General features: G+C 39.1%; 1 protein-coding gene across 4 annotated transcripts in view; it reads right to left on the reverse strand.

Annotated features, from left to right (window-relative positions):
- Positions 1–3,966: 3,966 nt before the first annotated feature.
- The window catches only part of ZMAT4 (zinc finger matrin-type 4), a 413,400-nt gene continuing 403,524 nt past the window's right edge, over positions 3,967–13,842 (reverse strand). For 3 of the 4 annotated variants that reach the window (XM_016127417.2, XM_016127418.2, XM_016127420.2), the window contains 2 exons: positions 8,122–8,274; positions 3,968–4,078 (listed from right to left, as the gene is read on the reverse strand). In XM_016127417.2, the coding sequence (XP_015982903.1) occupies positions 8,187–8,274 (88 nt within the window). In that variant the 3' untranslated portion in view covers positions 3,968–4,078; positions 8,122–8,186. Of the gene's footprint in view, positions 4,079–8,121; positions 8,275–13,842 lie in introns of all 4 variants that reach the window. The other variant, XM_016127422.2, reaches the window with a different exon arrangement.

Consider the following 13,842-nt stretch of genomic DNA (forward strand, 5'->3'; position numbering starts at 1 on the left):
CAGAGAAAATAATATCCTTCCCTCCAAATCTTGATGGAAACAAATCCTATGGCTGTAAGGAAACCAAAGGGCTGCAGCAACCCTTGATCGGTTGGGTCAGATCCCAGGGAGAAGAACCCCAGTAGCAGGCAGCTGGGGAGAAGCACCCTGACATCCACTATATTAAGGTCAACATGCACTTACAAAAAATAAAAAGCAGGATGTGGACAGTTTGGTTTGAAATTGATTTTTAATTCCAAATCAGATTTCTCATGGAGGAGTAGAGTTCCACCAGGCAGCATTTTTGTGCTAAGTGATCTGGGTGATGTGGCTGTCCAATCCTACTCAATAGGAAAGAACAAATCTCAGAGGGCACATGATTTCTTAGGATTGCACAATAGCTTAACATTAAATTTATGACAACAAAATTCTTCTTATGGTAAGTTAAAAATCAGATCAAGTCACTTCTCCTTTAAAGTGCCATTCTCTACCCGCTTCGGCCTGTCCTGGTTCTTGCATCACTCTCCTTTCATTTTTTTAGGCCTAGGAATGGTCTGTTACCAGTCCCAGGCTACTATACTACTCCTTGAGGATGCCCTACACCTAGCCACACCATTGCGTATAAGCTGTATGCAGGCTTAACGTTTTCATTTAAAGATGCCATCTATTGTTGGATGCTGGCTGATATACTTACAGAGATGGATTCTGTTTGGGATGACAATGTGATGATTTCAAAACTAAAACCAAAACTCAGCTAACCCAACTCCTTTGCAGCCAGGAGAGGTCATGTGACATAATTGAGGCCAATGAAAGCAACCAAAGTTGGGAGGGGGAGGGGGACTTCTAGAACTGTTCTATAAAAGGGGATGGCAGGTTCATCTGGTTTGCTTCTCTGTTTCTTTAGCCCTTTACCTTCTTCCTTCATGGACAGTAGATGCCATGCCTACATTTTGAGCATGAACATGAACATGAGAACCATGTGCTAGAAATGGAGGAGCAGAAAGCTAAGGAGTCTGAAGTGGTCGGTCATGGTATCAGCCCGAACTTCCAATTTCCGGATTACTTGTTACATAAGAAAATAAATCCATATTTTTAAGAGTCACTGTGCTTGGGCTTCTGTCACATGGAGCCCACGTAACCCTGATACTTAGTGGTGTTCTATTCGGCTTGCTCCATGTTGTTTATATACTCTCCCTGACTTTTTCTATTCGGATGTCTCAGGTTTGAAACAGTTTTTTGGCTTCTCTAGCCTTTGACAGCATTTTCTTCCTGCTTCTTATTTTTAGGTACCCTGATCTTGTGTCTTATCAGACTATCTATATTGAAACTAGCCCCTTTTCCTGAGGCAGGGATACTTTCTGATAAACATTCTTTGGGTTCATTCCTCTGAAACAGCTCCAAAAGTCTATACTCTAAGAAGAAAGTGGTACATGGCAAGTTAATCTAATAGAATATTCACTGAAGGTGGATCCAGACGATGTCGAGTTATTCCTCTGTTACTTTATATTTTGTGACCAGGGGCAAGTAATCTCTTAGTGTCACATTTTGTCATTAGAAAAATTGGATAAATTTGTTTTACCTATGCAATACAGTTGCTATGAGATTCAAAATTAAATAAAAATGCTTTCCAGTTTTGAACAAACAATTCCACATTCAGCATACTGATTTAGGGATTATTATTATTGGAATCCTGAAGAGAGTGCCAGAGCATTGGGTAAGGGGCTATTGTGAGCCTAGAGGAGTCAGTTAACCTTCTGGTACTTCAGGACTTCCTGTAACTACATATATATTGTTTGTATCATCTGACTCACAGGTTTTAGGACACTCACTAGCCCAAGTAAGGCTGTCACATGGGCGTAATTAGAAATGAGAGAAGGGTATAAATAAACTAGTTCAGAAGTTACCTCCTATTTATCGCAGGATAAAATAATCTAGATATTTGTTGCATTGTAGTTTATTTCTCCTATAGAGCTAGATGAAGGAAGCATCTGGCAGATATTTCCTTTTGTTTGAATCTGGCTTTCTCTCCATTTCGCTTGGCACTCTCTCTACCTGCCTGAACTCATGGGTAATTAACTCCCATCTCCTAAGTCACTAAAGTCTTCTGCAGTATTTTCTCAGGAATTAATTTAAAAAATGAATCTCCATCTAGCTTTTCCTGCAAGCTGCCCACCAAAAGGAGTTAGCAGAAGTATTACATATGCACCTATTGTTTATAGCACCGAAAGCAGTCCAGTTAATATAAGGGGCGAGGTGGTAAAGCAGTCTTATAGATATGGGCGGCCCGGACTGCCTGGGTTTGAATCCCATCTCTGCCTCTTCTAATTGCCATGACCTCGGGCAAGTTGCTTAATCTTCTCATGCCTCAGTTTTCTTTTCTAAATAATATGACTGATAAGAGTACCTCTCTCATAAATCTGTTGTAAGGATTAAATTACATTATAGGCAAAATGTTTAGTACAGTACCTGGCACATGGTAAAAAGCGCATGGGGTTTTGTATCTTTCTCACCCCATTGTGATTGAGGCGAGTATATGCGCTCAATGTTCCGGATGATTTAATTATTTTTTAAAATGCTAGAAATTAGATTTTCGTTGTGATTTTTAAATATTGGCATTTAAATTAAAAGCCTGTAACACTGTATACACGCAAAATATGGCTGAAGGCTGAATTCAGCCCATAGGCCTCTAATTTATAATCTCTGCATTAGATTAAAAATACTATAGATGTATAATTTCATGTAATGATTTCCAAATTCTGAGTCCCTAATCTTTGGCAAGTCGGCTCGAACCAAGGCTGCATCTATTTCTTGAATGGAATGAATTGATAAGGAAAAGAGGAGTGTAAGCATCTATCATGTGCCAGACCTATGCAGACACCTGACACTTATGATTTTATTACCTTCTCACAGTAATGTGAGAATAATATCACAAGGTGGTGTGATATGGTGATTTATAATAAGAAATATATATTTGGTCTTCTGTTTCCCTGCTGAGCTCATAAAATCCTTAGAATTTACTAAGTGCCAAGAGCAATAAAGGTGCCTTTTGTTATGTTAATGAGATGACTTTTGGAAAGCAGCTAAGGATGGGGCCTGGTTGCTAGGAAACCAACCATGTGATTAGAAGGTTGGAATTTTTAGTCCCACCACCACCTCCTTCACCCTGACTTCCAAGGAGAGAAGAGGGGCTAGAAGTAGTCACCAATGGTCAATGATTTAATCATCGTGCCTGTGTAATGAAGCCTCCTTAAAAAACCAAAAAGCATGAGTTCGGAGAGCTTCAAGAGTGGTGAACACATGGAGGTGCTGGCAGAGGGCATGCTTGGCGAAGTCAGGGAAACTCCCTGACCTTTCCCCAGCCCTTGCCCCATGCATCTCTTCTCCAGGCTCTAAATTTGTATCCTTTAATATCCTTTGTAATAAATTGGTAATCTAGTAAGTAAACGAGTTCCCTGAGTTTTGTAAGCCACTCTAGCAAATTAATGGAACTCAAGGGGGCATGTGAACATCAATTTATGGACAATTGGTCAGGAGCACAGGTAACAACCTGGACTTGAGATTGGAGCCTGAAATGTGGAGGGAAGCAGATTTGTAGGACTATGCCCTTAACCTGTGGGAGCTGATAACATCTCCAGGTAGTGTCAGAATTGAGTTGAATTGTAGGACACCAAAATTAGTGGTATGGGGGCAGGATGAGGAGGGCGGAACACTACACACATTGGAATTAGTACCAGAACCCTCAGGGGCATTGTTATCTTTCTTCACAGATGAGAGAACTGAGGCTCAGAAAGATTAAGCAACTTGCCCAAGTTTACACGGCCAAGATTGGCAGAGCAGGCATTCAAACTCAGGTCTATCTGACACCAAAGCCCATGTTCTTACCCACTTTTCAAAACTATTTGCCAATCAAGCCAAAGTAATAAAATTAATGTTCACCACTTATATAATAGATAAATTTCAAAATCTCAGTGGCTTACCCTAATAGGAGATTGTTTCTCACTCATGTAAAATCCAGAAGTATGTATCTGATCAGTAGACAGCTTCTATTTAATTGTTCAGAGACCCGGTTCCTTCCGTCTTCTACCTAGGTCATATTTACCTGTGATTTTCAAGGAGAGTATGAGGAAACAGCACGGACTCTATTGAATTAAAGATATAATGGACAGGACTTGGAAATAGTAGACATTACTTCCAATCACATGCCATGTCCTGACATCTAGTCACGTAACCATATAGGCAAGGCAGAGCCTGGGAAATGTAATCTGGCTGTGGTCCAGAAGGGAGAGGAAACTCGTTTGGTAAACACTAGTAGTCTCTGCCACAGATGTATGATTGTCAACATCCTCAGTTGAGATATGATCATTTTTTTTACCCACCCAGATCCAATGCATTTTTCCTTGGTGGTGGTGGTGGTAGTAGTGAGGGGAGGCTTTGATATTAAATGACAGGATTTCAGCCTTTCTTGTCCATGAGATGATGATTAAGTCTCATAAGCAGCTACTTTTTCAAAAACATGTTAGGCTTCTTCTGCATTAGGATGTTACAAAGGACATTTCTTTCTGATAGTTTATAACCTTAAAAAAGTTATGATGTAGACATTCCTTTAAATCCTATAATCCATCATCAACAATGGTATTATGTAGTAACTCCCACTTTTAAATTGAATTTTAGTTCTCTTCATTACTAGTTCACTGGGGAGAAACGATAATTTCATGGCAGACAGATGAGTTCAGCAAAAATGAGACCTGAGATCAGCAGGAGGTGAACAAAATGTGTAGCCTTCAAATTAAGGGTATTTGCTCTCCATCTTTCTGATTGCATAATTTTGCATCACTAAAGGTCATTAGCTCATTCTTTTTTAGATGAGCAATGAGATGTGTCTTCTCTTTGTTTCTGGTTGCTCCATGTTTGTTTTAGAGTAGTAGATACAAGGACCCTAGAAGTTTAATTTTTTTGCTTTAAAGTATGAACCAATTTCTTACTCTCATTTAAAAGAAAGATATTTTAGAGTTCCTAATTTTTCTCTGCCTTGAAAATTTTCTTTCTTTTTAAACTCTTCAAGGAAGAATAGCACTCTAGCCTCAGTTTATTGGGAAGATTTATAAATGCATCTGGGATTTGGCGTCCTCACATAACATCTCTTTTTTAATGCATTGATCATCCCTCCATAACATTGTATGCATTCAGCACGGCTGCCTCCCATAGTCACAGTAGGAAAGGAAAGTTTGGATTGCTGTTTTATGTAATCTCTGTACTCGAGTTTCTGTAAGAAAAAGAAAGTGGCAACATTATAGCAAATTGTCCTTTCTTTCTAGGAGCAAACCCTTATCTAAAAACAGGACATCTGCTCCATCTAGTCTAAGCTTGCTATTCCTTGAGTTCTAAATACTCTGGCCACTATGTAGGAAAAAGGAATTTAATTATGAATCAAGAAAAACAAACGGCATAATTTGTTTAGCAATAGGAAGTAAAGAAATTGCAAGTCCTTTGTCCCTGCAAATCTCATAAGAAGCTGTTCTCTGTATCACTTTCGGTCACTGGAGGGAAATTACAATTCCATTTGAGTCCACAGAAGTCTGTGGCACCATCATTTCATTATGCCATCTATCAGAAAATCAAGTCTCTCACCTGCTACCCCAGATATTAACCATCTTTCTCTACTGCTGTCCTCACCCAGAGAAGGTCCTGCACTCTGGCTCCTGGCAATGTGGTAACAGAGATCACAGAACTTAAGTAAAAAAGTTTTCATATCCTCATTCAGAGCAGTTATGTGTACTTCAAAATCACCTGCTCTTCCCAGACACTCTGGCCTCACTCACTCTGAACAACTGCTAGGCTGAGGAATCCAAGATCGAGGTGCTAGCACGGTCAGGTTCTGGTGAAAGACCTTTTCCTTGTTTACAGACAGCCACCTTCTTGCTGTGTCCTCTCATGGAAGAAAGGCTCTTGCCTCATAACCCAATTACCTCCCAAAGATCCCATCTCCAAATATCATCCATCACGTTAGGGATTACGATTTCAACATATTAATTTCAGAGGAATACAAACTTACAGTCCATAACAACAAAATAAAATCATAATGAGCTATCACTTCACACCCTCTAGGGTGGCTATAATTTTAAAAGTTTTTTACAAGCAGAAAATAAGTTTTGCAAGAAAGTGGAGAAATGAGAACGCTTATACCTCTTATACGTTCCTGGTGAGAATGTTAAATGGTGCAGCTGCTGTGGCAAACAATTTGGTAGCTCCTCAAAAAGTGAAGCACAGAACTACCATGTGACTCAGCAACTCCTCTCCCAGGTATATACCAAAAATAATTGTAAACAGGTACTCCAGGAAATATTCTTACATGGATATTCAAAGCAGCGTAATTCACAATAGCCAAAAGGTAAAAACAACTCAAATGCTCATCAGTGAATAAATGGATAAACAAAATATCGTATATACATACAATGGAATACTATTCAGCCATAAAAATAAATGAAGTTCTGATGTATGTTACAGTGTGGATAAACTTTGAGAATGTTATGTTCAGCAGAAGAAGTTAGACACATATTGTATAATTCCATTGATATAAAATATCTAGAATAGGTAAATCTGTGGGGAGGGGATAGTGGGTCCTGATGGTGGGTATCAGGTTTTGCTTTGTGTAGATGAAAATATTCTGTAACAAATAGAGGTAGTGGTTATACAACATTATAAATGTTAGAAATAACACTAAATTATACACTTTAGTTTAAAATGGTTAATTTTGTTATGCAAATTTTACTTAAATTTAAAAAAGGCGGGGTTGTGGTTCCATAGTGTAGCGATTAGCACATCTGCTTTACACACAAAAGGTCCTGGATTTGTGCCCCAGTGGAGCCAGGGTCCATCCATGGTCTACAGCCATGCCACCCTGAACAAGTCCGATGTCTGATCTTGGAAGCTAAGCAGGGTTAGCTAAGCAGCATCGGGCCTGGTTAGTACTTGGATGAGAGACCACCTAGGAAGACCAGGTGCTGTAGCCATAAATAATAAATAAACAATAAATAAATAAATAAATAAATAAATAAATAAATAAATAAAGGCATCGTGTATACTCATTAACCTGTGTGAATCTTCACTTTGCTGACATATGAGCAGAGCTCATAGCACTTAACTTTGTATTTCTTTCCTTTGCCCTGTGTTATGAACTGAAGGTTTATATCACCTCAAAATTCACAGGTTGAAACCCTAGCTTTCAATATGGTGGTTTTAGGAGGTGGGACACTTAGGAGACAATTAGGTCATGAAGATGGAGCTCTTATAAAAAATTACTCTTATGAGCTCTCCTCTGGGCCTCTTTATCACCTGAGGATCAAAGAGAAACAGTAACCCAGAAAGCTCTCAGCAGAACTCAACCACAGCTTCTAAAACTGTCAGAAATACATTTTTGTTGTTGATAAGCCACCCAGTATTCTGTTATAGGTGCTGAAGTGGACTGAGGCATCCTGTCCCCTTACCTCCATCCTACCAGCCCCATCCCCATGGTTGAATGCATCAGCTGCCAGAAGCTTTACTTACTCTCTCAATTTTACAATCTCGACCCATTGTTGGCCCAGTTTATAGACTGTGGGCAGGACAGTTCGGCAATGCCGTTGAATGCCAAAGAGGTATACACTGATAAGTAGCTAAAAATAACCAGGGTAGACAGAATGTTTCTAAATAGAAATGTGATATACTTGCAAGTGGGCATGAAGCAGAATGTGGCAGTGCCCCAGAAAGACAGCAGATGGGTGGTTTAGACACAGCTGCTATCACTGGAGGGAGAGACTTGCTGATTACCATAGAGAGAGGGGGCAATGAGGATTTATTTGGGAGAGAATGTATCAAGGGCATAAAGAATGTAAATAGTTATTTCCCACCCAAAACTCAATAAAGGGATTATAACATCATATTTGGGGTAATGGGATGGAAATTAAAATCTGATAAAGTGCATAGCCTTTAGGTTAAGGGATATTGGCGTATAGAATGCAGAGTATCCCACAGTGCTGAGCATATCCCTAGGGGAATGACCAATGCCACTGTAAAATCTGAAAGAACTTATGAAAGAAGTTTACAAGCTGGAGCAATTATCGCTTTTTTCCCAAACCTGTGGAACAGAGAATTTAATTTACTCACTTGGAGCAATTTTCATCTTGTCAGGCTCATCCTTTCTTCAGGCTTTCAGGGGGGCTTCTGTGGCATCAGCAGGGGAAGCAGCCAGGTCTGCACCCATCCTCTGTCCTCCGCGAGCACCTGAGATGCAGCTCTCCACATCTGATCTTTGGCCACCTATAAATTTTGTTTGAAAAATATAATTTTAACTAACACAAATCATATCACACTGTTTAGCACCTCCATGGATTCTGTAAGTTACTTAAAATTACATCGGCCTAAACAGTGTGATATAATTTGTGTATTGGTTAAAAGTCTATTTTAGGATAGTCGGTTGCTTTATTCTGGAACTCATACTCCTGGCATTGTAAGCTGGCACATTCTATTTTTTTCTTTTATTCAAACTGAACAAATACATAGTGTTTACTTTATACTAGGCACTGAGTTGAATGCTTTGAAAATATTGTCATATTAATATATGAATAATGTGACAGTTACTTCAGGTATCTTTATCTGCCACCATCAGAGATTTCAGGAATTAGCATGATGGGTTCTCAAAAATGAGATTAGTGGTATTCAAAGTGTGTGGTATGGTTAGAATATTGCAGAGACATCTGTCAATTTTGCTTAAATATCTTACTCCTTTGCAACTTTTTCTCTAAAGCATAACACTGGGGGCTTGATCGCTACATGATCCTGTGACCAGCTGTAGGATTAGAAGAGTCTGGTTATATAAACCTACTCGACTGACAACAAAATCCTGTCTTTAGGATATTGTTCTATCTGCTGTAAGTGAGGTTTTTATTCAGGATTGGTTCAATCAACTTTGAGGACTGAAGGCTGGAATTTATCACATTGCTTTATGCCTACTTGCTAATGAATGTTTAATTAGTAAATGTCCAAATGTAGGGAACAATTTAGTCTAAGACTTGTTTTCTTTTTCTTGCTTAATTTTTATTTTTTTTCTTTAAGACTTGTTTTCATGATAATTTCATAGCAAGATTGCAGAACTATAGCTAATCCTCACTCATCTCCAACGTTTTGATGACCACTGTCATCTCTCAGAAAGAACCCAAACTGGCTTCAAGAGCATCACAATACCAGGCCTGTATCTGGCCTCCAGCAAGAGTGGTCTTCACATCACCTGTAACTATATTCTCTCACAACAACAGAGAGATTGTCCTGGGCCCTCTGCTTCTCAGGGTCACAGACACCAGGGGAAATGATTCCACAGTTCCCCATGGGCATGTGGAACCTTATTTGTAGAACCTGTCTCATTCTTCCTTACTATGGTGGCAGGAGGAATGCTGCAATCGTGGCTGCTTCCTGGGATCCAGAGAGAAAGGTCATTTTTTCTTTAATAGTACTTGCCCCTTGATGTCCTGAACAACATCTGTGAAGCCACTAATACTCCATCCCCACTTTAAGTGGGATAGCCAGACTCTAAGAAAGCCCCATAGTTCCTGTCTCCTGGGTCAGATGACAGACCAATGTTAGTCTGCGCAACCAATAGAACAAAACAGAAATAATAGTATAATCCCTATCAAGATTTGGTGGTAAAGGTCACGGTGGCTTCCATTTTGGTTGCTCTTTCTCATATCTGTGGCTGGGCCATAGGACGAAGAGAAAAATAAATTGCCCGTAATGCAAGTGTAGGATAATGATGACCCCAGGGAAAAAATTGTAGAACCACATTTTAAAAAGTATCCCAGGGAACCTGTTGTTGAGGCACCTTAGAGATCAAATATTTATCCAGATGGAACTAGAAATTCAGGTGCGTGACTGCTAGCCTCACCATCTTTCCCCTTCAGCAAAAAGAGAGATGGCTGTTACCATTATTTGCGTGGCAGTGTTGCAGCAATTTATGAATTTACAAACCCACCACTTCTCATGCTGGCAACAAGTAGCCTAAATCTTTCAGGTGTGAGAAGATCAAGTGGTGGTATTAGGGTCTTGAATTAAGGACGAGTGCTCTTATGCAATGGGGAGCGTTGTCTCCCTTATGGATTCCTGGCCTGCATCTGGTCACTTTCTGTGTGACTTCGGGAAAGTCATTTAAACTCTGTAAGTCTTTGCTTTATCATCTGCAAAATAGATATAATAATCCATGCTCTATAAACTTCATAGAGTTTTCGAGAGAATAAAATGAGTTAAAATCATGGGAAACTGTTTGGTAAACTATGAAATGTTATATAACTGTGAACTATGAACTCACCCATACCAAATCAAAAACCTAAAAGTAAATTTATAAATTAGAAAGTCATTGTGTGCTGAAAATATTGTTCCAAATCTAATTAAATTAGAACAATGGTTCATTTATCAATTTATATGCTAAGTAACCCAATAGCAATGCTATGGAATGTAACTAATGAACAGGAAAAGACCAAACTAATAAGTTTGTTATATAGCTAAAACAACTACTTATATGTTAGCTAAGCCTCAATAACAATTTTATTCAGAATTCATTTTTTGTAAGGCTGGAAATCAGGACCTACACCTGGATTGCTTAAGCCCCTTATGAACTGTTAAAACCTTTGTTTTCATCTCACTTTACAGTTTTCACAATGTTTTTAATGCATTTTCCCATTTATCATAAAATACTTTGAAACTAACTAGAACACTTGTTATCCCTAATGTACATATCAGTAAAAAAAAACTGAGCTTCAGAAAGTGTAAATGTCATTTCAAAGTCATACAATTATTATGTACTAGTGGTACAGCTAGAATTTGCTTGCGCGTTTTCTCACTTAAAGTTCCATATAGTTTCTCCATCATATTGCAGATATTATGAACTATATGGATGGACAATCTTGATTGTTCAGCTTCTCTTCTGACCCCTGACTTCTCTGGCCTCTCAAGCAAACATACAATCATCCTCTTTCTCAATGAATCAGCATAAATCACTTCATTTTTGCCCCAGGGGAAATATCCACTAAGTTCTCTTTGTGAAGCGCTGAGCTGGATAACTTGGCAAATCACACCACCTTTTTGTTTTTGTTTTGTTTGTTTTTCTTTTAATATAAGAAACAAAATCTTCTAGCCCCAATTTTTGTATATTCTAGTATTCTATGGGGAATTGTGAGAAAATAAATTTAGGCCCAGGAGCTCTGAGGAGCAGGGGGTCTTGATTTATATGAAAGATATAGTTAGAGATGGCAAAAGTGATTCTGTGCACCCACAGTAAGACTAAAGGGGGTAGCAAGGAAGACGAACCCTGGCATCTATTTCCTTGTGGGATTCATAAGTAAAAGAGAAAAGTTGAGTTTCTTTTTCTTCCTTTCTTTTTTCTATCTTATTTTTAATGATTTGGTATACATTTAACACATGTTTTTCTAATAGCCTCCCCTTCTTCCCTTTGCCCCCAAGAAGTAGAGGTTCAAATTTGGAGAAGGGGTAGAAGTAAAACCTGCTAGTCGGACCTATATTTCAACTGGGATATTCTCCCCACTGAAGTGACCAGTCGACTGAGTTGGAAGGTTGCGATGTGTAGATGTTCACCGAAGTCCTTCATTGCCTTCCCTGGGGTGGTTTCCATCTCCCTAATTGTGAGTATAATCAGAAAATAGTCACATGAGTCCTCTTCTCCCTCATTTCCTTTTTTGTTGCTATTTAAAATAGAAAGGAAATATAGCTTCAATGATTCTATTTACTCCACACAATAGAAATAAAGCCCATGGGCAGCACTACAGATTTCTTCAGGGAATATAATAGGCTGAGAGTAGAAGGTGGTGCTGGAAGCATTTAGTCCTGGCAAACAATTTTTCATCTGGTGGGAGATGGGAAGCAATGGAAATAAGTGAGTATATTCACAGGAGGACTTTAAAAAAATAATTATCTGAGGATTAGGCTTCTGAAAGAGTGGGTTTTCATTCTGCAGGACAGCAAGGGGAGTCCAGAGGCATTTAATAAACACACACACACACACACACACACACACACACACACACACATACACACAGATCAGTGGTCCTAAACTTAAAAATGAACCTCTGAGATGGCAGCCATTTATAAATGAGTTGCTTAGAACAACTTTTCAGAGAAACAATGCTCCACAGCATTGTTGGCTGGCTTTTACAAGTCGTAAAGGACTATTTTAGACCACATATTCTGGAATACTATTGTTCTTTAAGAATCTTAATATATTATAATATCCCTAAGAGAAAATGTCTTCAGCTTCCTAATTAGAAGTCCTTGCTTTTTTCCTTACAAAAGCAAGCATTACGTATATGTGAACCATAGGGTTACATAAAGCAACAAATATTGAAAGAAATATAATCATCAGAGATTTTAAGTACAAGTAGTGCTTGACAAATTTTGCATTCAAATTCAATTTATTACAATAAATACTTACAGACCACATGTTATTACAGATTGTGCTTAGCCTGTTCTCCCTTCTCTATGATTTCAAACTTAGATTTCAACTAATGCTGGTTTCAGATGGATGCTAGAAAAAAGTATAAGACTACAGCTTAATATAGATATGCATGTCATGTTAGTAATGCAGAGCACTTTTTGGCTCTTTTCAGCCTTTCTAACCCCCAGGGTGGTCATCAACATCAGGCTCCATCTGAGAAGAAGGCACTTTTTTATGTGACCCTACGATTTCCCCTGGGGTCGAAACTAGCCTACACGTCATTATAAGCAATTTCTTTTCCTCTAGGTGATCTGTGTGGCCCAGTCATAGAAGCATGATCTCCATGTTGGTGTCCTTTTTAGCTATCTGAGGCATATTCATTAGCTACCTGATTTAGTTGTTCCAACCCACCATGAAGCTTCTTCACTCCTTCTAAGATGAAGTCAGTATTTGGCTGCATTCCTCAGCCTTCTTCTGAAGCCAGCTGCAGATGCTTACCTCTTCTGTTCCAAGAGCGGGGACTCCCATCATAAATTCAGTGGAAATCAAAGACATATCTAACTTTATGCTTTTAGCTTGAGGGGCATTTCTAATTTCAGGCCACTCACACATGATCAGCTTACCCAGGGGCCAAGAAATAATCAAACCTCCATTCTTTCCGATGATTGATTTACGTGTTCTCATTCCTGTCCCAGAGCAACTGAACGGCGGGCCCCAGTTTTTTGACACCAGAGACCAGTGCTCCTATCGGAATCTAATGCCTGATGATCTGATGTGGAGCTGAAGCGGTGATGCTAATGCTGGGGAGCATGCTGGGGAGCAGCTGCCAATACAAATGAAGCTTCGGCTTGGTTGCCCACTGCTCACCTCCTGCAGTGTGGCCAGTTCCGAACAGGCCACGGACTCATACTGTCATAGTCCGGGGGTTGGGAACCCGTGATAAAATATTCTTCATTTAAATTTAACAGTCATAATTTTAATCAAGGAATAAGAAGGTAATATCATCAAAGATTGATTTAATGACATTCTGGTAGGGAGTTGATAAGAAGGATGGCCATGACTAAAGTCCCACTCCATGGCCAAGTGCAGATCTCAGTCTGAGGGGAAAGTGCTTGATTGGGTTCACAAGACAGAGCCTCTAAGTGTGAATGACTCCAAGATCTGCAACCAGTCGGATTATGACTCTAGCTAAGTACCTGTTTCCTCTTAAATCTGTCAAAACTCCCTCATAATCTCATGGTGATAGCGAAAGTAAATGTGAATGTGCTTTAAAAAGGGATATAAATATAAAGTGTTGTTATTTATGCTTATATCTAGTCCTCCATTATAGCTTCAAAGAAATCCACTGATACATTTTTCTATCCACAGCTACAGCTCTTTTTCTATATCAC

The sequence above is a fragment of the Rousettus aegyptiacus genome, unplaced genomic scaffold, assembly GCF_014176215.1.
Source record: "Rousettus aegyptiacus isolate mRouAeg1 unplaced genomic scaffold, mRouAeg1.p scaffold_m13_p_11, whole genome shotgun sequence".
NCBI classification, from domain to species: domain Eukaryota; kingdom Metazoa; phylum Chordata; class Mammalia; order Chiroptera; family Pteropodidae; genus Rousettus; species Rousettus aegyptiacus.